Raw genomic sequence first — 23,985 nt, forward strand, 5'->3', positions numbered from 1 at the left:
TTCACATCAGAGCACTTCACATGGCCCGGTGGGAAGAGCTGATTCTGAATCAGAGGGACATCCAGTAGGCTGCGAACCACCATATTTCTGACGTGTGAAGGGGAAATTAGGAATTTCAGCTATTATATTGCAGTCATACGAACACAGATAGGAAAGTAGATAAAAAAAGGTCTTAGTTAGCCTCAGTCATAGATTTGTCGTAGCTTACTAAAGTTAGTGGGGCACAACAAGGCAACAGCACCACCGATGATAAATTAATGTTTACCCATCTTAACATTTTGTAGAGTAGGTCTTATGTATTATGTATTTCTACTAGGCCCGATATTGCTACTTTATTGTTATGATTATCATTATTATTAGGCCTATGATGGTGAGGATGATGAGGATGATTATTATTATTATTGTTAACAATTATCATTAGGCCAATAATATATATATATATATATATATATATATATATATATATATATATATACATACATAATTATTATTATACATACATAATTATTATTCATATAAGGCTATTATTATTTGTGTTTTTTTTTTTGTTGTTGTTGTTGTTGTTTCTATTATCATTGCCATTATTATTGTCGTTGTTGTTGTTAACCATAGATCTATCAATCAAGCTTTTTATTGGGCTGTTACGCCCTCTGCTGGATATAACGCAAAGTGTAATGTTGGCCCACTTCTACAAAAGGACAGTGCGTTACTTTCATCTACTGTTAGCCTAGAAATCTAGACGTTTGCTGCCAGGGCTAGTCTAGCAACTCTCCGTTGACTTGTGAGCTCTAGAAATCGAAACTAAATCTGGCATTGAAATCGTGTATAGAGTCGTTTGTTGGGCTTAACATAATGATTGATGGCAGAGTTGCAACGGTTTGGCTTGAATTCCCTGCTACTTGAAAACAAATATCCTATTGCGTCCTATTGCGTGCAGAGGGAATTTGAAAGACAACTGATTATCCCGACCATCGGACTGAGCACTGCGAACGGTGAGTGCCCAGACCCTACATTATAATGTGGGTCTGGCTCGCCAGGCTAATCTACTGTTGGTTGTGGAAGAGTGTTTAGCTCTCTCTATCTAATGTATATTCACTCTATCTAAAAAGGCGTATTCTATATAATATAATCTTTATTGCAAATGTGTTGTCTAGGCTGGAATCCTAGATCATGCAGGACGAAAGCCTGGTCAAACTTTCATCATGTGCACACATTTAAATATTTAAAATTGTAGGTTATATCTATGGATATGGGTGATATAGCCTAATGCACATGTCTATTATAAAACCACATTGGACAATTGTTGCTGATCTGTATGCCAAATGGGAGGTGAAAGATAATGCTTCTACTTTTGATTAATTCATAGATTGTCGGCATCATTTGATATAAAAAATGTAGGCCTACAAAACACATTATACAGACTACATTTTCGCTCTTTGGTTTCTTCCTTCTGTTAACAGAAAATAGATGGGGTCAACCCGAGTGGAGGAAAACACCCCCGTCCCATAGCGCCTCTCCGTCCGTCCCTACCTGTTTATTTTTGGAGTGATAAGTTTCGTTTTCGTTTCATCACAAACTGGAGAAGCAAAAGGAAACGGGAACTCTACGTAGGCTAGTAAGACCTCCACTGCTAAGGGAACGACGAGAGGAATTATAGGTTGAGACAATAGTAGGCTAGACTTCAGAGATGTCCGAAGCAACTATTATTCGAAAGCTTTGCAGTAATAATGGTTCCATGCGCTACGATGATCTGGTCGCTGATTTGAGTGTAGGAAATTGGTGCAGCTTTGACACCAGTTGTCTGGAAAACTGTGAACTGTTTTCAGTTATCCAGTCGAACGGAGAGAAACGGGTTATCGCTAAAACTCAAGTTCGTTTGTGCAAGGCCAAAAATTGTCTCGGATGTACGAATTTACATCTGTGCAAGAAGTTCTTGCTCGGAGAGTGTCCGTTTGGCAGAGGAAGGTAAGTCTGACGAGAACTGATTCGAAGAGCTAAGGCTAACACTTACCCTCGTAGCCGCCACTGCCTACAGCGGCTTCTTTCAGCTTAAACAAAATGTAGGATATGCACCATTAATATTTGGCTTTATTGATATAGCATTGTAGTCGTGTTTGAAGAGTAATCTGGGGGGTATTCCAAGTACGTGGTTAGTGACAAACCTCAGAGTAAGTGTAAACCTCCTACAACAAGAGCCCATGGCATTGTTTTGTTAGGAGAATGAAGCCATACAGCTCTTCTATTAGGAGGTTTACCGCTTACTCTGGGCTATACGAATCGGGCGTGCACATTAACAGCGTCTACTTGGTAGTAGGGATGTAACGGTATGAAAATGTAACCTCACGGTTATAGTGACCAAAATTATCACGGTTTTCGGTATTATCACGGTATTTTTAAAAGTGTGTTCAATATGTTCAGAAAGCACTGATAGGCCTACACAAGCTGAAATAGTTTCAAAAAGTGTCCCGTTCATGTTTAATTGGGTATGTGCTTATAGCTTAACTTACCCTAACATTATTTGGAGGTTGCTATTACTGTTATCTGGATCCAATGAGTGAGACCAGGCTTGGAATTTCACCATTCTGGGGGCAAGGCCACTTGGCCTTCAGTTGAGCATATTTGGTGGAGGGCACAAAGGCCACATGTTAGGGCACCAAGGCCAAAGTTAACTATACAGTAGTAGGCTATAAAAATGATCAAAGTTGTATAGCCTATTCACTGCAGTAGACCTGCATCACTGTATGAAACATTACAAAAACATGAAACATGACATATTACATAGAACTGCAAATGATCTGATCATCTAATATTTACAGATATCTAGGCTATATTTAACATTTATTTTATATTTGGCCTGTTATGAAATCATGTATTACTTTAGGCTACTGTGCTCTTCTGATAACGTGAGTGGAATGGATTTAATGTGGACGCGAAGATAAAAAAGAAAAACGCAGAGCGGCTAAATGATACAGTGCAAGTTTTGCCGTGAAAATGTTCCGCCTTTTAAAATCAGTTGTAGCCTAATCCAAATAGCAGTTAAAACCATCAATTGGACAACAGAATCAGTAGGGTACCAATTTTGCTTCATTGTACCAGGCCTAATGTATGTCAAAAGCAGGCTCGGATAAAGCTGGGAAGGATTAAACACACAGTTTCAACACCGTGGTAATCAACCGTGATAATTATGATATTTCAAAAGAAAACGGTAATTGTTATCGTCAACATTTTTATCACGGTTTATCATTATACCGGTAATCGTTACATCCCTACTTGGTAGGCCATGGTATACCTGCTTGCACGTATACCGCCGTGTCTACATCCCAATTCGCATACTTCTGTACTACTTACAATACCTAATACGAGTGCATAAGCCAATGAACTCACTTGTGAACTTATAGTAGGTATTGTAAGTAGGCCTACTGAAGTATGCAAATTGGAATAAACCCCATGTCTTATCTCTTGTAGCCTATGCTTGATATGCCTGGTCATTCATGACAACTCAGCCCAGGTTTTATCTTTTTGTTCCTTTAGAAAGCCCTGTAGGTTTGGTCATGACATAATGTCAGTCCACAATGCCCACGTCCTTGAGATGAATAAACTTGAGCAGCTGGACAGAAAAGAGCTGTGCACTCTGTTGATTCAAAATGACAACTCCATACTGCCACCGGTGAGTGAGTGCCTTGACAGGACTACCACTATATTCCCCTGTGTTAACATTAACCAGACAAACAAAGGGTAGACATCCTGACATACAGCATTATCAGAGTAGATCTGCATGATTTGTCTATGTGAGTCTGAAAATAATGACTGTTTCCTAAGAATGTTATGTTCCTGATTTCTGTGAGGTTACACATGTAGACATTAGAACATGCAGCAGAAAATGAAGAGCTGTTTAGGAAACAAAGGGATTGAGTTTTAGTAGCAAACTGGCGCTGCTTGTTGAGAGCTACTTTTCTATTAAAGTATCACAAAAAGTTTTATGTTTCCACATAATACATGTCCTCACACAAGAACTGTACCACACTTGGTTTTACCTGACTGTAAATGAATCTCTCCTATCTGTCGCTCACTCATTCACTCACACTCACTCACTCACTCTCGCTCGCATGTGCATTTGTTCATACTCTCTCTCTTGCCTCTCTCTCTCTCTCTCTCTCACACACACACACACCTTCACACACCCTTCTACTCCCTACCTGTTGTTGAGTCCTGTGACCTGTATGTGTGTGTGTGTGTTCAGGTGTGCTTCTCCTACAACAACGGCACCGGTCAGTATGGGAAGTGTGAGGATGCCGAGGGCTGCCGACGCCTGCACATCTGTGAGAGGTACCTGAGGGGGGAGTGCAGCTGCCCGCGCGCCCATGACTTCTTCGAGCCACACCCCTTCCGCACGCTGCAGGACCGAGGGGTGCCCCTGGAGCTGATGGCGTCCATAAAGGACATCTACGCCAACATCGAGGCCATGAGATTGCGCACCAGAGGCAGGCCGCCACAACACCATGCTGGCCCTGGTGCCAGGCCCAACGTCAGCAACCACACTGAAGATTACCATGCAACGGCAAGCAGGGCCCCGGAGGCCACACGAGGTACTGCAGCTGTTGTGGTGACCGTAGAATCGCCCAAGGTCTTGTGATTTTGATTTCACTGCTTCTCTTTGTCAGTTCAAAGGCCTGTTCAGTCATTTGTTCAAGGAAACGCTGATAGTAAGCAAATAGTTTGTCTTGAATGAGCACTACAGGGTAGACTAAATTTGATGAAAGTATAGTCAAAACATCATATACACTGTTTTTTTATGTGTGTTGACTAGTGTTTGGCATGACAGTTTGACAGTTTCAAATAACTTAGGCACTTCCAAAAAAATATTCAAATCCATGAATATGAATGAAATGAAATTATTTGGAAATAGCCATTTTAACATTACTTTCCCTCTTATTTCTGCAGACAAAACAGAGATATGTATGTACTTTGTGAAGGGAAGCTGCAAACATGGAGGTAAGTTCATTTTCACACTGGGTAACAGAGAGTTTATATTCTAACAAGAGCTGTTGCGATACATAAACTGCAACCGAACTCACGATACAAACATCCACGGTCTAGTGACGCGGTTCGAGAAGTCAGGACCACAACACATACCCCTATTCCACCCCGGCTGCTAGCCTCCCTACAGATACATCCCAATGAGCTCTCTGTGCAGCAAATCTAATTTTTTCATTACATAATTATCATGAATGTTAATTAACATACATGTAAAATCACAAAATGATTGTTCTGTTTCACCTTTTCTGCTAATCTAGCGGAATCCCTACGCTTTGATTTTTGCCTTTATGATATGCATGTGCCACCGCTACGCTTATTTCAGTCTTGCACTGCTGACTTTAAAAATGTCAAATTAGCCAAATTTGCTCTGGCCATTAAATAGCCTTAGTTGCGGAAATGGCCTTAAATTAAACAAACAAACAAACAAACAATTAGCCAAATTTGTGGCTCTGCGTTGAATCTACTCGGTCTAATAACCCTCACGCATTGTCCATCGAATTTAGAGCACACATAACCTACGCAAGTGGCACAGGCCACACTTTATTGTGTGTGTTTATAGGTGTGCTGGTGTATCAGTGTAGCTCTGCACTTTACCACACTAGTTGGGGAAAGCAAATGAACTTTGTAGAGGGACATCTCAGTAGACGTCTCAGTTTGTTCGATTAGATTTTGTAAATCCAGTAGGTTGGACTATTGTAATGGTCTCCTTACAGGCCTGCCCAAAAAAACTATCAGACAGCTCCAGCTGTTCCAAAATGTGGCAGCCAGAATCCTGATGAGGGCTAAAAGGACAGACCACATTACACCACTCCTCAAACACCTCCACTGGCTACCAGTTCAGTACAGAATTGATTTTAAGATTCTATTATTGTTTTTTAAGTCTCTAAATGGAACTGGCCCCGTCTACTTGAAAGACCTATTGCAGCACTACACCCCTACCAGGTCTCTCAGATCCCAAGAAAGGCTCCTCCTGGTCCTACCCACTACCAGAACTAAACATGGAGAAGCTGCTTTTAGCTCATATGCCGCTAAAGCTTGGAACTGCTTACCTGAGAACACAAAAACTGCTCCAACAACAAGCTGTTTTAAAAGTAGGCTAAAGACGCACCTCTTCTCCCTCGCTTATGCCTAGGTCTTTCCATCCCAACATTCCTTAGAGCTCTCCCTTCCCTCGTCTATGCAAACACTTTTCTGGTTTTAGGGATTTTATGGTTTTTATGGATTTTATTATTAAACATTTTTGTCTCGCCTTAGCTTTTATTGAAATATACATTTAAACTCTAGTATAAATGCACTTTCCCATTTTTATTTTTTTATTTTTTTGCGTGTGAAGCACTTTGAATTGCCCTGGTACGAAAATGTGCTATAAAAATAAATCTGCCTTGCCTTGCCTAAATGTTTACGAGAAATAATGTTAAGCTTTCCTGCTTCAGCTCCAAACTGTGGCTGGATCATTAAAGGATTATCTTTGGCCAAAGTTATCAGTGGCCATCAATTCAACTGTTGGTCGTAAGCAAAAGGCAGATGCAAGACAGCTTCAGTTCAAAGAGTTGCAGCTTTATTTAATGTCAAACTAATATGCATAACTCTGCTTTGGTCATCACTCACCTTCTTCACACCGAGTTGTTCTTATAGTGTCACAGAGGGTCACATCACTTTTACAGAAAAACACAAAGGAGTGTTATTTTATTGGCTTAGTTCTGTTGCTGATGTACCATGGAGGACATGCCTATGAGTTCTGTCCATTGGTGATCGGCTTTGGTAAAATTACTGCAATTAAAAGGCAATATCATTGGACTTATTATATATCCAAGAGATGTTTCAGACATCCCCCCATAATGCCATTTAGATCTGTGTTATTTTACAAACTTCATTGAATTACAACAAAAGAGATCCCTTACATCTTCAGAGACTTTGCAGTTAATGAAGAGTCTAGACTTCAGATTAAATCAAAGGAAAAGTGAAATTAGAAACAAAATAAAACCCCAGACATGTATTTCTCAGACAGATGCTGGAGAGCTCACTCTACCCTGCCGTACCGATGGGAGGTCAGAGATGGACAAAGCTGGACTGCTTTGGCTGATAATGAGAGCGTAGAAAGAGATTACTGCAACCCTGACAACACATACAGGTAAAAATGGATGAGTGTGATGCACTGAGATGTCCTTGAAAGGGCTGCACAATTTGGGGAAAATATCTAATTGGGATCTTTTTGACAGATATTGCGATTGGGATTAAATTTGAGATATCAATTTTGAAAGTCTAGCTTTTGTTCAATATTCCAAATTTCACTTTAATTTGGGCCACTTCTGATGGGTGGGCATGCCTAGTGCATGAGATACACAGCACTCCTGTTAGGTGAGCTTCACTGTTTGTCACACAAGGAGGATGACATGAATATAAAAATCCAAATAGGACAATGTAAAAAAATTATGTTTTTTAACAATATACTAATACAAGGACTTAGACAAGGACACAGACTAAGTTTAAGAATCCTAACGGGAAAATAATCATAACATGTTAATCAATAGCCCAACTCTTTCAAAATATGTATCGTAAACGTGCTAATTACCAACCATTTCGTTCAAAAATTCTTCAAACAACAATGTTTTTTAATACTTCAAAATAACATTTGCTAAATGAACCTTACATTTTTCAGTAGCCATAGATGTGTAGATTTGAACAAAATCTAGTTTGGTTCTTACTGGGGCTTTTACTGCCTGAAATATCCGATTTTGTTTACCACGCTCGGATTTTAGTGCTGGGCTGGTGGGTACTTATTCCCAACCTTTCTCACGGCACATCAACGGTTAGCCCAAGAATTCTTGTCGCAATTCAAAATTCCACTGGAGCTCCAAGCAGATTTGTACACGCAGCCTTACAACACTGTTTACAGCTCTTCGAGTCACGGTAAAATGTAATTTTTGGTACATAGCTAATTTAGATAAACTTATGGTGTGGGTGCTTGCGTTTCATTAGGAATCAGCCGTCTTGGTTTGTATAGAAATGAATATTAAGTGACACATACACGTAAGAGGTTGGACATTCGTGACGGTTGGTAATATGTGACGTTCCTATACAGTGTAGGAAATAATTATTTAATCCCTCACTGATTTTGTAAGTTTGTCAACGGTCTGTTAATGGTAGGTTTATTTTAACAGTGAGAGACAGAATATCAAAAAGAAAATCCAGAAAATCACATTAAAAGGCCTTAAATCAAGCTATACCGGCACTGACCTTGCTTAGTGGTCAGTGGTGCTACTATAAAATGCCACCCCCCCTCCCGCCCCGCATACTAGGCGCATAAGGCACATACTTCCTGCTACAGACTAGTGATATCGGCGTGATCACGTGACTCTGCCGGTTAGATTGAACCCACCCATATGTCTCTGCAACCAATGGTTCTCTAGATATAAGAAACCGCATGGAATTGGGCAAACAAGCTGTCAATCAGGCACCCCAGCTTTGATTGACAATAACTCGAGCATACAGCCATAGACAGTAAAAGAAACAGCAAGCCTCGAAGACGAGACCCGGATGTCCTAGTCGCTTAGAAGCGGACTTTTATGGTGATATGCGATTTCACCATAAGAGTCCTACAACAACACCCCTCAAACATCATGCAATGCGGAAAATGGTTTCGTAGCTAAATTGTAATGGGAAATGCACTAATGCCTACTGACAATAAAAGTTTTACTAGAACCCCTTTGAGTAGAAGCATAATCTTGGTGTCAAATGAAAGCTAACATTCTGGAGATTCTAGTTTTATCTACATTTACATGGCAGTGACTGTCATAGAATCAAAGAAAAGGGATTACTTTTGCACATTAATCTGCTACTGTGGCTGTTTTCTAAAAATGATACTGAGCTAAACGCATAGGTATCCCAACACAAATATATTTGTGAAAAATCCATATTTTACTCTATAGTCATCTACTTTGAGTTACAGCTTCACAAGACCTGGCCTTTCCAAAGAGGCCAGCCATTTGATGTTGGGCCAAAGTATGTGGGTGCAGTGCCCTCCTAAGTACATGATGTGCAATGTCGGGCAAAACGGGACTGAAATTTAACAGATTAAAAAAAGAATCAAGATATAAATTATTTTGTATTTCATTGAGTGAAATAAGTATTTGATCAAAACATTACTTAGTACCTGGTGGAGAAAAATTTGTTGGCAAGTACAGAGGTCAGATGTGTTTGTCAAACGCAAAATGCAAGTAGGTTTGTGGGCGGATCTCGGCGCTGTTGCTATTATACAGGTGGGATAAATGACTCTTGCGCCCAACGCAAATCTAAAATGGGTTAGTCTGAAGTAGCTACATTACTCATAGGTGTGGTTTGTGCGTAACATGCAATAAACCAATCAGAGCGTCATCTCACATTCCCTTTAAAAGCAGGCGCACTTGTTCCATGGCGGATTGCTATTATAATGGCAGATTTGCCAGGCGCCCGCCAGGAGCAGTTCACAGCCAAGGAGACCGACGTTCTTGTCAGGGCTGTAAAAGACAGAGAAGTGGCATTGTATGGGGATGGGAGAAACCCACCCAAATTAGCTGTGGTTAAACAGGCGTGGAAGGAAATTGCCACAATTGTTTCCACGGCTGGCATTTTTCTTTTTGACAAAATGTAAATAAAGAAATGTCCCAAAGACATACTTACCAATGTTTTGGGCTCACACTCACTGAATCATGAGGTTATGAATGCATGGTGATATTTTTGCAATGCAGTCTAACATTACACCGAGATTACTTTGCTTACCTCACTATAGACAATGCAGCTCTTCTGTCAGATAAGCTCTCCTCTCCCGTGCTGCTGCTGGGGCATTTGGGTTAAATAGCATCGGCACATGCAGTTTACTGACCTATCCAAACACTTGAAGCGCACCACTGACTTTAGCCTAGGTTTTTCCTGGTCTGTGGCGGAATTTTTTTTTGAGACTGCAAAATAGCACCAGGGAACGTTTGCGCCGGAACACGCCTCCTCTTTTCGCTGAGCCGCCCGCAGGAGCGCAAGTTCATTCCATCATTTACCGACATGCGTCTGCAGAGGGAAAAGTCCACTGCGCATCGGGTGCAAAATAGGATTGATACATGCGTCGGTGTACAAAGTCAATTGCGTTTGGGTGCAAGATAGGGTCCAGAAACTCTCCACTTTCTTCCCAGTATGAGTTTCAAAGATGCATAGAATTATTGATATAAAATAAAAACCTGCTCTGTGCTTTGAAATTGTCGATCATCTTGGCTAAGACGAATGGAAATAATAAAATGAATTAATCAATGATTATAGACTGACACTAATTGTTTTGTTTTTGGCTCATGTTATTAACTGCCATATTTTGATAGGTTATATTAATAAGCTTGGGAAATTAGGCTGGTCATGTTAAGCTTTAGCCTCTGCTAAATGAATAGAAGACCTACACCAGCCTACCTTTCACTTCTTTGATAGCTGCTCTCTGTGTTGCGTCAGGAGTGTTCAGCTGAGACAGCATAACATGTTGAAGAGGTAGGACCGCAGATACTGTAGGGTAGGCATCGGTGGAGAGGGCCTGAGTAGCAATTTTGAATGGTTTCAAAGTGTCCTTAAGTTGCTCAACCACAGTCCACTCCAACGTGCTTAACTCTAAGTGGGAGTTTTTTTGACTTTTTTTTTTTTTTTTTTTTAAATTACTGCGGCCACGGCTGCCTGATGTTCGGAGGCCCGGCAGATCATGTCGTAGGTCGTGTTCCATCTCGTGATGTAATCATTAATACGTTTCTCCTTTTTTAGGCCCAGAAGCTCCTGCTTTGCCTCAAACAGGCAGTAGTCAGTGGTGTCTACTACAACTTTTTCATGTGATATGTTCCATTGGTCCAGGGTGTCACTTATGCTCTCTGCGACATGAGCTCTTTAGTGCAAAGAACTCCCAACAGTCGGATATGAAGTGAGCAGTGACTGTCACATAAGCATGTGTCGCCAGCGATGTCCACCCATCTGTGGTCAGAGCCAGCGTCTTGTCCTGCAGTAGGGTCTTAATATTTTCTCGTGTGGTGTCATAAATCTTAACTATGCGGCCCGACATTGTGGTGCGACACGGAATTGTATATCGTGGCTCCAGTTCCTTTATGAGATCCTGAAACCCGTCTCCAGAAATGACACTCATAGGTCTCATGTCCCGGCAAATAAACCTCGCCATATTATCAGTGATGGCTTTTTCACGGGCATCTGACAAGGCGCTGTCCGGTTGTGGAGCAAAGTATGTAGCCATTTGGACGCCTGGCAATGCTGTGGTCGTCTGTTCCGACTGCGCTGCCTCATTTGGATGGTACCTCGATAGGTGAGCGCGGAGATTGGATGTCAAGGATACATAGCTGAACTGCTTTTTGCAAAGTCGACAAACGGCCTCTTTGTCTATTATTTTACTATCTACGATGTAGAACCCAAACCATTTCCAGACACCACTTTTAAGATGACTTGGTGTCGCAATTTGCCGTTACCATTTGCGTTTGCGTTATCCATTTTCAGGATACTATTATTCGCTTGATTTGGTCATGGGCCTACGCTGCAATATGCTTAGAGCGCCCGTTACTGGATCAGATGGCAAAAAAAAAATGGTCTCATCATATACTAAATAACTATATAAAAAATGCGCTACACAACATTGCTCTTTAAAAACCGAATCGTTTATACATATTCGAATACGGATATTTCACGTCACATCCGAATGCATATCGGATATCGAATAAAAAGTGACAGCCCTAATATAGTTGCATACTTGCTACTCACACAGTGACTGACAATGAGATAATGACATGATTAGATAATGAAAGAGCACTTTCTATGTGGTTTGGTAGGAACTAAAACCTAATAATCTCACTGTATTGTCACTAATACACATTCACAATCCACCGTACTTGTAATTGTATTTTTGCTTTTTTACATCTTCCGCATAATGTCAAGGCTTACATTTCTCAGACACTGTGCTGGAATTCAGGTGTGAGCTGAGCTGTTTAAGATTTGAAAAAGGAAAATGTTGTATGGTGGCCTCAAATATATGATAACTTGTGTGTTAAAGCCCTGTGATGTCCCATTGCAGTAAGGGAGTGGAGCCTGTGTGCTTTGACACGATGACGCGTGGCCTCCGTCGGGTCCGCCGGATCTCCACTGTGTCATCCGTGTTGCAGCCCTCCTTCATTCTCACCACCGAGTGGGCCTGGTACTGGGAGGATGAATTCGGAAACTGGATCCAGTACGCCACAGCAGTAAGAAAAATATACACAACCATGATTGCTTTAGTCGTGTAGATACCATATGTATCAGTTGGAGATTTTCATTGAAGTTTGCCTTCAGTCTAAGACTAGGCTTAATCTATATACGGGATACTGGGCCTGTATAATGTCTTATGTATTTGTTTATCTAGAATTGTGTTAGTCATGCAGATGCAAAGCCTTATATGTATCTGTCCATTTAGAAGAGTGCTAGCTGTGTGTGTGTATATATATATATATATATATATATATATGTATATATATATACACAATCAAACCTTATTGCCTTTTTTTTATATCAAACTTGTTTAGTCATATACATATAAAGAGGTTATGATGTGGTTTGGTAGGAAGGAGGTCACAGCTCAGCTTCCATCACGAGTGAAGACTTAGAGCAGAAGTATCAAGAGGATCCCAGTGCAGTGGTGGAGTTCACAGTCGGATCTCAGAAATATAAGCTCTGTTTCCAAGGTACCAGACGCATTCCATGTCCCCCCCCAGGGGTCGACCAATTATCGGCCTGGCCGATTATTAGGGCCGATATTTAGCATTTTTATAATAATTGGTATCGGTCATTTTTTCCACCGATAAGCCGATATTGAAATGGATAAAGAATGAACGCGCTACTTTGTCTGTAAAGCGTCTCTCACTCCCTGAATTTGCTACTCTGTGGTCAAGAGCATTGTCCCGCCCACTACACCGTCTGATTTGTTAGTTAGCACGAATGCAGCCAATCAGGATCGAAGACTGAACACAGACAAAGTTTAGGATTCTCACTGAGGCAGTGTAGATGGGCTTCAGCTGTAGCCTACGGAGGTAAGGAAGGTAGCCTACATTGCTGAAGTTGCAGTGAATCACAATCAGCTACACTGAAGTAACAAAAACACCACTTTGTAAGCTATTGTCTCTTTGATCCGGATCAATAAGTAAAGCACCCACTTCCTTCATTTAGCGAATTCCCAATTGATGCACGTTACTGATGCTGTTTACTAGTTATCCCACAAACTCGGGTGCTGCGCGTCAGGAGTTCTCTGCCTCTGCCTCGTTTGTTAATTGTGAAAAACGGGACACCTCGGCGGACATAGTACAGAAAAGTCCTAAATTATGCGATAGAGAACGTCAAAAAGTCTAATTGCTCCTTTTTGAAACGGACTGTCAGAAAAGACTACATGCACCCAGGGCCAACCGTAATTTAATTCGACCTGAACAAAATCGCGTCCTGAGCTGGCTATTAACGTGCCTTTTAGGCTCTCAAAAGTGTAGCTTATAGCCTACACATGGACACAAATTGCATGCTTAAATAGCCTAAGAACTATTTTAAAACTGTTTTGTTAAACTATTCAACCGTAACACTTGCCATCACGCATGCACCTCTTCCTCTCCCTCTCCTTCTCGTGGACTCACACACACGATGGCAAAGTATCCTCTTTGTGACAGGTCCCTTAACAAGCACATAGCCCATTGTGCAGGCCTACTCTATGAAAATAATTGCTATCACTCAGCTCTTGGATTAACATGATACACAGGATTTACACTTGCAAAGTGATGCAAGTTGATAGACAGTTGTGTATCAAAAGAAGAAAGAAAAGTTAAATGATTTTGAATTAAATTTTTGCAGCATATAGCCTTTACCATATACCCCCCTTTTTGACAACTGACATATCGGTTTTACATATCGGTTATCGGCCTCCTGTTTTGTTAATAATTGATATCGGTATCGGCCCTGAAAAAAACATATCGGTCGATTTCCCCCCCCCACACACACACACACACACACACACACACACACACACACACACACACACACACCCCACCCCACCAACCCACCCCACCAATAATGAAACAGCATTGTATGCTAGCTAGAATGTTTTAATATCAGTGTATAGTAGGAGACCTGAAAGTATGTTGGTGTGGTGTATAACTTGGCTTTACCATGTATGTGATGTTCAGTTGTGGTTTGACAATCCATTCAGATGCTTGTTTTATTCAAATTGCATGTTTGGTAAGAATTATCTCAATGTGATTCGGTGCATAGTTGTCTGAGGTAAATGTTTGGCCTGTGGCATCAGGCTAAGGTAAAGATAAAGATATGTCTGACATTGGTGGCTTTCAGAGTACTTCTAGTACTGATTATGTCGATTAAATTCATGAGGTAATGTTTAAAGGATGCACTCATGATCACAGAAGGGATTGTTTGCTTTGCCCTAACTGAAGAGATTGAGCACAAACTTTTTTTTATATATCTTTTGCAGATATGATTCAGACCAACACGCACTATGCTACCAAAAAGGTAGTCAGAAGGCGGCCTGTGTTTGTGTCTGCAGCTGATGCACAGACTATCAAAACCAGGTATTTGCTTTTGAGGTTCCTGGCTCTTAAAATGCCAGGGATACAGATGCTGTTGTTTTTTTATTGTTACACAATTCACTCTGTCGAGATTTAAATTGAATTGTGACTTTTGATCAATTCTAAATGATCAGTTCTATTTTATCAATTTGCATAGCATTATTTAATGTTATTGTTGTGATATTTTTGTGTGTCTTTGTATTCATTTTATTCCACAAATGAATCAGATGTTATTTTTTATTATCATTTATAAACTTTTTTTTTTTACAGTAAAAAGGCTCCCAATAATCGGTCAAACTTCAAAGCACTGCCTGCACACTGGGACAAAGCACTGACTCCAGAGACTGGCTATAAGGTAGATATAGAGACACCTTATGGTAGATATTTTGTATGTATAATACAGATATTTTTGCTGCTGAAAATTGCATGACTGTTGTTTGACATAAAACCCTCAAGAAATATTCATCGTTACCCTCTGGGGTGTGATTCTTCCGTTTTTAAATGGAATTCCATTTTTTTTTTTGACTTGAAAATGAGACCCACGCAATTCGTATAGATCCGATGAGGTTTTTTTTTGGGGGGGGGGGGGGGGGCTGTCGGTAGGCAATATTTCTCCATAACACAGGCCATCGTTATAACAGGCCGCTGACAATGACGACGGGTTTTGTGCTTCACATCTTTCCGAATATCACGCCGCAAGTAGTGTATTCCGTTTACTAGTGGATTTCATTAAAAAGTGAAAGTAGAGGAGTTGATCAGCTGCGTTCTGAAGAATGCTTGATTCAAGTTCAGTGTATGTGGCGCACTAGTTTCTCAGCAGAAGCCATGAAACTGTAGCCTGACGTAGTCAAGTTTTTTTCCCCCTCGTTATGGCTTTGCATCGGGTTCGATGTCAGGATTTTCCGATAATGAATCTCGTGATGCTGGTATTGAATTTTAATTTCTGCGTGTGTAAGCTGTGCTTGAAGTTAGCTGTGACAGACTAGCCTAACCTTACAGGTTTTCAAAGCCTGTCTACCTTAGGCCTACTACATTGTTTAGTTAACACCTTGTCATTTCGGGTTTGTCCAGCTGTTCACCTCTGAACCTTGCGCCCCTTGTCTAAAACATATTTCAGGATGCCATCTCACCATGAGAAAACGTAACGTTATGGTGACTGTGCGAGATCAAAGCTTTGGCATACTTAGTAAACGTCTTGCACATAATATTGAGCTGAATATTTAGTGGAAATAGCCTACTGTAGCATTGTGCTGATAGATAAAAAGTCGCCAATTTAAAGGCGCAGTCCGCATTTTAACCCTAGCTCTCCAAGTGTGCGCTTGTAAAACTAGTGTTGTAGCCGCTCAGCCTACACAATCCTGGTGCAGTAGCTTAAAGGAACACGCCACCCAATGTCAGTAGTAATATATGTTCTTACCTTAACTTTCATGAGTTGAGTCATACCTCTCCCGTGTCCGTACGTGCACTCAAACGCTCTGGTGCGCGGCTGGACTGTGTTAGCATGTTGCTATGCTAGCGGGCTTTGACGGCAACTAAGCGTAGAAGTAATCAAAAACATCCACGTTTTACCGTAAAGATTTACTGAACAAAAATGCTGATGTGGTACATGAAAATGTAGCTAAAAATGTGGAGAATGCAATGCAATCAAGCATTTTGGACGATATATTGTCACAAGCTGGCATATAGGCAACAGGCCGATGTGCGTTTTATTTGGAGACTGTTTTGCGAGACAGAGACTGAGTTTGCTGCTGATATTCTGGGGATAGGCTACAACATAGCCAATGTACGACTTTAGCCTTTTAATATATTTGCTGCATTGGATCAGTCTTCCTAGAACAGGCAAGGGCTTTCTAGCCTCACGTCAGCAGCGCTGCATCACCCATATAGCCTAGGGGAGAACCGGCACAATTGTAACACTTTTTTTTTTTTTCCAACTCAAACTCGATTTACACAAAGACGATAGACTTGAGAGTTGTGAAATTTGACCAGAAAAGAGTCGTACATGTCTACTCCATGAAAGTTGAAACAGAATTTAAAAAAGATGTTATAGTTTGTCAATAATTTAACTTAACAGCCATAAAAAAGTGCGGTACAGTTGTAACAGTAGCGTCATGAATGTAACAGTGCTAAAATCGTGAATCCTATAACATATTTTAACACAAAACAGTGCTGGGTTAAACAAAGAGCATCTGTTTTCATATAAAATCAAGAAAAAAAGTCCAAATGTATGACTGTTAAAGCTAATTTATTGCATTATTGATTAGCCATTGCAGACCATATTACGGTGTTATGCTAGCTCACAATAACCTTTAAATATGCTTATTTTGGCCATATCCACTTGATAAAACCAGTAAATATAGTTGATAAACTGCTTATTTCTTACATGTCTGAAGCATTTGGTCCAACAGTGATATTTCAAGTTGCTGTGTTAACTTTAATTGGGTGATGGCGGCACAAAAATCATAATCCATAACTCGCAATGAGAATGTTCGTGCATTCGCGATAAAATCAGTTCATTTTGCCATAGAGACTGGTGTTACAACTGACCCGCACAGGTCATGTTTTTATTTTCATTTAATTGCATGTGCTGTGACTACATAAATCAAATAGGACTCATGTTAACTTGAAACAGAGGGACTGAAGATATGAATGACATGTGATTGAAGTCCACACGCTCAAATTTCACAAAGCAAACTTAAACAAACAGTTGCGGTTAAAAATAAATAAAAAATCGCGATGCTTGAATTTTGCACCTTTTTGCTTAATATCTCTGGTCGTATTTATAGTAGACCATTCATATTTGGATGGCTGTAAGATTATACATAATTACATGATATGTGTCTGTTTACGTTTCCGTAGCTACACCATATCTTGAGAATAAAACACTGTTACATTTGTACCGCTGTTACAATTGTACCAGTTCTCCCCTACATTAAAACAACCAGCGGATGGTGGGCGGGTGCCGTTTCGAAAATTGGTCAAAAAACTTTGGTGTTGATGGATGGCTGATGGATGATAAGTTTTGCTATGCAGTTAAGGTTGAAATAATAGCCCATCAGCGCATCTCTAGTGTGTGTGCCTCTCTCTCGCTCAGAGGGGAGGGAGAGGCTGAGGGTCGATCCAGCATGGATTCTAAACTCTGTGGTGGATAGGATCTACAATTAGGTGTTAACAATACTACTACGCTAGGTCGAAGTACTCCCAAGTGCTATTGCGCCACACATTGTAGTTTATTCGCTTGGAAAATCGCCACGTTTCACGTTGCGTGGCCGTAGCATTTCTATCAACTACTCGTGCAACTGTATTTAAGTCGGTAAAACGTGGATGTTTTTGATTACTTCTAAGCTTAGTTGCCGTCAAAGCCCGCTAGCATAGCAACATGCTAACACAGTCCAGCCGCGCACCAGAGCGTTTGAGTGCACGTACGGACACGGGAGAGGTATGACTCAACTCGTGAAAGTTAAGGTAAGAACATATATTACTACTGACATTGGGTGGCGTGTTCCTTTAAAACAGAGCCTACCATTTATTTTAGGAGGAGAGGTGTAGGACCTACAGTGTTACTTTGGGAGGAGAGGAATCGATGTAATTTGATTATCTTTGGAACTGAAATATCAACAACCTTCAAGTTACAACCTCTTCAATCAGCATCAAAATATCAGTAGGCCTATCACATGATTCACTATTTTGTACGTAGGCCCAGAGGACTGTTAGGGGGCAGGCTATATATTATCACTGTTGGCAAAATGGTCATGATGGCCTATATATTTCAGCCATATTTGGTTTAGTCTTGTGTAGGTCTATAGGCTACATCTACTTTGCTCTATTATAAATTAGTTTTCTTTAGGCCTTATAGGCTGTATTGTAATATGCTATAATGTTTGAAATATATGTATCTCAATGTATCAATACTTCCCATAAAAGTCATCAGATGTCATCATTTAAAGGGTTATTTTTCCAAAATTTCTTCCGGGGGAGCAGGCCCCCGGACCCCCTTAGTATTTGCCCCAAATATATTTTCTTTAAGGCCCTTTTCTAGTGCCGCCCTTGCATAGGACTTGCCTCATGAATTTTATGAAGTGTAGGTGATGTAAATATATACGGTAGCCAACAGTATAGTACGCTAAAGTACTCGAACCATCGGGGGGGGGGGGGGGGGTATATTTTATATTTATTTATATATTTATATTTATTTTATATATTTTATTTTATATAAGGTATATTTTCCTTTTTTTTTACCTTTGCTAATCACACCCCTGAAGTTAACAGTTGTGAAAATAACACCATAAATGTGTATATTAAATATAGTCCATGTCTGTACACACAGAGAGTGAGTATGCTGAGCAGCACTAATGAATACAAGCAGATCGTGACACTTTTCAACACAACCATGAGGGGCTTCAACATTGTGTCGATTGAACGAATCCAGAACAAAGCACTCTGGGAAGTCTTCCAATGGTATGGCGTCTTCCAATAGTGTCTTTGTACTTTAGGACATGCTGCGACCCAAATCACTTTTGGCGCCGTTCTGTTTTTATGTTAGCTGTCAGTTTGAAATGATTTCTATTTTTTTGTTCATGGTATCAATTAGGCAAAAAGACTTGATGAAGAAAAACAACAGAGGCCTTAATGTGGTGGAGAAGCAGCTTTTCCACGGGACAGATTCCAAGTATGTTGACGCCATTTGCCACAACAACTTTGACTGGAGGATCTGTGGGACTCATGGGACTGCATATGGGAAAGGTATGTTGTCGTTTATTCTCTCCCTCTTCAATTTCCTTCCTGATTGTTTGTTTATGTGTATCAGAAGTGCAAAACGCTGATGTCAGGGGGGTTGCTGCGGCATAGCGGTAACGCCTGAGTCATGTACCATATGGGGGCTCAGTGCCCATGGGGATCCAGGTCTGTGTCCGACCTGAGGTCATTTCGCGTTCCCACTCATCCACTCGTTTTTCTGTCTTCTCTTCACTGTTCTGTCTAATAATGGTGGGGAAAACCCTAAAAATATAACTTATAAACCTTCTATGTCATGAGTGCCAGTTGTAGATCCGATTTCACTTTCATTACAGGAAGTTACTTTGCCCGAGACGCGAAGTACTCGCACAGTTACACTAACCCATCGTCCACGAGGATTCTGTTTGTTTGTCGTGTTTTGGTTGGAGATTTTACCCAAGGACACACAAGCTACCTCCGTCCTCCTTCCAAGGGCAGTGGGGATACAGTATTTTATGATAGTTGTGTGGACAGTCTCTTCGACCCAAGCATATATGTCATCTTCGAGAGGCACCAGGTATACCCGGAATACCTCATCAAGTATGAGGAACGTGCAGAATCGGTTCCTCAGAGGACCTCGATTATCTCATTTCAAAGTTCCTCAGTCACCTCCGCTCTTGGGGTGAGACCAACTCCGGTCTCTTCGCTTCAGCCCCAACAACAGACAACACCATTGGGCCGGGTTCGGGTTCCAATGCCGGTTCCACCCCGCTCTCAAAGCCTCGCCTCAGCAGCCAGGACAGTCCCCCCTTCTGATAGGATCCAAGGTTCAGTTCTCAAGTCAAGATCAACTTTGGCCTCTTCTCTCCAGCCCCAACAGCAGACAACACCATCAGGGCGAGTTCCGACTCCAGCTCCGCCCCCTTCTCGAAGCCTCACGTCAGCATCCAGGATCGAAGATTCACTCAAGAAAATGCAGCATGCACTCAAGATGTTACAAGACCATATGAATGACAGGGCATGAACTGTTTGCTCTAAAGTTCTAGTTCAGTTGCTATGTCTAAGGTATTGACTGAGATATTGAGATGACCTGAGATAATGTCTATTTGAGAGTGCCTTACTCAGTTATTGAATTTAATTGTATGAGACCACAAAACGTCACCTCAAACCACCTTCAAATTTCACGTGATGAGAGTTCATCAGATTATTTCACTCTGTTAATCAGATTACTCGCCTTTGTTTCCTGTGCTTTGAAATTTAGTTGAATAATAAAACCATTTTGACTCTGTGATAGTTTAAGCAGACTTATCATTTTGTGTTTGTTCTTTGTTTTTTGTTTGTCTAAGTCCTCTTAGAGCAGCGTTTCTCAAACTGTGGGTCGCGGAGACATGCTAGGTGGGGTGCAAACTGACGTGAAAAACAGGAGGTTTTTTATTTATTTTTGTATCTGTAGCCTAGGCCAAGGTAGCACCTGATGCGCAATGGACGCACTGTGTTATTCATAGGGAAGCGCTCGTGTCAAGGCAGCTTAGTTAGTCCTAGTTAGACCTGATGAGATTTTAAACAAGATTCTGAGAGTAGTGAATTTCATCAAGACCGGCCCTTAAAAGCGCGTCTATTCTCTGCACTTTGCGAGGAGATGGGAGCTGACCAAAAAGGCTGTACTGTTTCACAGCGAGGCAAGGTGGCTTTCCCTAGGAAAAGTGCTGTCGCGCGTGTTTGAGCTCAGAGTCGCCTCTTCTTGGAGCACCTACCTCACCTAGCAGATTAGATTACTGCATTCACCAAAAAACTTGAGGTATGGGACAGGCGCCTCAATCACGACAGTATTATGCCTTTGAGAATCTGAGTGAAATCGCTGAAACGTCTTATTCGGGAGCCACTCTTGTGATCCCATGTATTAAACAGTAGGCCTACATCACATCCCTGCAAAGTTTATTTAAAAAATATTTCCCAACCAGCAGTGCTCAGTATGACTGGATTATGGATCCATTTAATCGAATGCTGAAATACCAGCATGTTGGTATTTCATTGAATATATTGTACGATGCTGTAAAATATTGGCCTATGCTTCCTAATATGTTGCTGGAAAACAGAAATATGTGTGTTTAATTTACAATAAAACATTATGTATTTATTTATTATTATATCTGCAGCACCAGCTGATTAACTCTGCTGAAGAGGATATATTTAGAACTTGTCATTATTTCAATAAATTTGACAATTTTAAGCTTGACCTACCACTTTCTTAGAGCGATGAGTGACAGGTGGGATTCGAAAATGCCCCTTTGATCAAAGTGGGGAATGAAAGAAAAAGTTTGAGAACCACTGTCTTAGAGTGACATTTTTCACTGGTCTTGATTCTTTCCCTATCTCTGCTAAACAATACTGTAGTACAATGAGGGACATTGATTTTTCTTTTCTGAAAATAATTTAAATCAATGTAGAGTCACAGAAACATTTGACTGTTTATGAAAAAAATGTTGAGTGGCATTATCCTGCCTATAAAGTCTTAATGTTGAGTGGCATTATCCAGCCTATGAAGTCTTAAAAGGACCAAAAATCTAACCAAAAAAAAATAAGGGTTGTTCAGGCTGTGTAACATTAGCCCAAATTTGGCTGCAAGGATCAATCGGGTTGTGTCATTTCTCTTAAGGAAAATACATCAAAATTCTCCGATTGCAGCTCCTTAACTTGAATAATTTCAGCATTACTTACTCCTCCATGACAGTGAACTAAATGTCTTTGTTGTGTGGACAAAACAAGGCATTTGAAGACATAGTGGGCTTTTGGAAACAATATTTTTTCAAATTTTTCTGGCATTTTACCGATCAAACAACTAATCGATTAATCGAGAAAATAATCAGCAGATTAATCGACTATGAAAATGATCGTTAATTGCAGCCCTAGTTACTTGTAACTTTATTTCACATAATTATGTTGTCTACAGTAGAATGTTAAGAATGACATGCCAAAAAAGCATGTTTTAAACTATTGTGTAAGTGTTTTACTACGTTTCTGTGTTTTTTATTTTAGGGAGCTACTTTGCCAGGGATGCTAAGTACTCACATAGCTACACAACTGACTCTCGCACCAGGTGCATGTTTATCTGTCGTGTCCTTGTGGGCGACTTCACCAAAGGGGACTCCAGTTACCTCCGACCTCCATCCAAAAATGGAGGGGACACAGTCTTCTTCGACAGCTGTGTGGACGACGTGTACAACCCCTCCATCTTCGTGGTGTTTGAGAAGCACCAGGTATACCCCGAGTATCTCATCCAGTACAGCGAACATTACCAAGCATCAACCAGTGCCACGCCATTTTACACCCAGACACCTAGACCAGCACCCACACCAAGGCCAGCCCCGACATATCACACATCACAGCAACCCCTGTCATATTCTTATCGTACCAGTACTTCACATTCTGCTGCCTCATCATCATCAGCATCAGGAGCTTATTCTACAAATCCTAGTTCTTCTCAGTCTGACACTGGCCGGTGTGTTATTAGTTGAGAAGAATAAACTCCTAGAAGTAAATAAGGGCTACCATGATGCTTGAAAGACCTTAGGAAGTTAAAGCCTAACACGTCTTTTCTGAAAAGAATTCAAAGATCTTCTTGTGGTTATTATCAGGGTGCATTCTGCTCTTCTCTTTCTTATGATATATGAACTAATGTATACACTTGCACTTTGCTTCTATTTGAAAACTTAAAAACTAATGTGATCAAACATTTTTTTAATTATTGACTGACTGTCGAACTTTATTGAATATGTGTCAACATTTAAATGAAATCTTAAGTGCTTGCCAGGGCTGTGTACACCTGTGTAATGAACATATCAGAGTTATTATGTTGGCAAAACCAAAAATCTCCCATTAACAATATAAAACTGTTTTATGTAATGATATATGGGATATATTATTTTAGGGATGTTGGTAATTAGCTCTATTATGATGAAATGACATGGCTTTTTATGTAAAGATGGCAAGCAAATGTATGAACTCTCAGAGCTTTATTGTTTGTTTTTTCTTCATAAATATCAGTATGCACTTCTGATATGCACTACATGTTTAATTTTAAAAAATAAATAAATATTTGGCCCGGTTGTCAGCTCTGTTTAGTAAACTATGAAACATTACTTTTGTAATGATCTATGGTTTGTTATTAAATTGTTTTTGTATAACCAGCTTTGTATCTCACCTATTGACTGGTAAGTGTTTCTTTTGATTCTACTGAAGTCGCTCTTCATTTGAGATACCATAAACCCTTGTAGACTTATAGACCCTTGCCCTTACCCATTTCCTTCTCTCTGCTACTGTAAGATCAGTGTCAAATCAAGTCAAGTCCTTTTAATTTTAAATATGACCGTCAACTCGTTCGAATGTCACTCAACTGTACTATGACAGACAAATGTGCAGCTTTTCCAGAGCTGTATCATTTCATACACAGAGGCCATTCAATGTGCTTTACATAAGAATAGTTTAAAAAGTACAGAATAAAGAAATTATGCACTGCCTTCTCTCTCTGCCCTTTGTCTCCTGCAGTATTTGATCAGTATCCTATTCTTTTCAAGCTGAACCAGGGTAGTGCTTAACTAGCTACTACAAACTGAACTGATCTATTGTTAAATACAATGCCAAATCA

At 40.5% G+C, this 23,985-nt stretch overlaps 1 protein-coding gene and 1 long non-coding RNA gene across 4 annotated transcripts in view; both read left to right on the forward strand.

The window, feature by feature from the left end:
* Positions 1–23,985, forward strand: part of LOC143136127 (uncharacterized) — a 263,743-nt gene that overhangs the window by 162,752 nt on the left and 77,006 nt on the right. The gene's annotated exons all lie outside the window — the stretch shown is intronic.
* Positions 710–23,528, forward strand: LOC143136122 (protein mono-ADP-ribosyltransferase PARP12). 3 transcript variants are annotated; one of them, XM_076296628.1, is made up of 13 exons: positions 710–992; positions 1,461–1,965; positions 3,532–3,667; positions 4,241–4,586; positions 4,942–4,992; positions 7,042–7,168; positions 12,110–12,275; positions 12,632–12,752; positions 14,534–14,630; positions 14,898–14,982; positions 18,955–19,085; positions 19,219–19,370; positions 19,697–20,628. In XM_076296628.1, exons 2-13 carry the CDS (start codon positions 1,688–1,690, stop codon positions 20,362–20,364), a joined length of 2,358 nt encoding a protein of 785 aa, XP_076152743.1. In that variant the 5' UTR covers positions 710–992; positions 1,461–1,687; the 3' UTR covers positions 20,365–20,628. The 3 variants fall into 3 exon arrangements, with proteins under 3 accessions (XP_076152743.1, XP_076152745.1, XP_076152744.1); XM_076296629.1 differs by lacking the exon at positions 19,697–20,628 and adding an exon at positions 22,377–23,528 and having other exon boundaries at positions 719–992; XM_076296630.1 differs by lacking the exon at positions 1,461–1,965.

This window comes from Alosa pseudoharengus, unplaced genomic scaffold, assembly GCF_046254945.1.
Source record: "Alosa pseudoharengus isolate Yale_2024_CS ecotype anadromous, Long Island Sound unplaced genomic scaffold, YU_APseudo_1.1 YU_APseudo_1.1_scf_20, whole genome shotgun sequence".
Lineage (NCBI taxonomy): Eukaryota > Metazoa > Chordata > Actinopteri > Clupeiformes > Clupeidae > Alosa > Alosa pseudoharengus.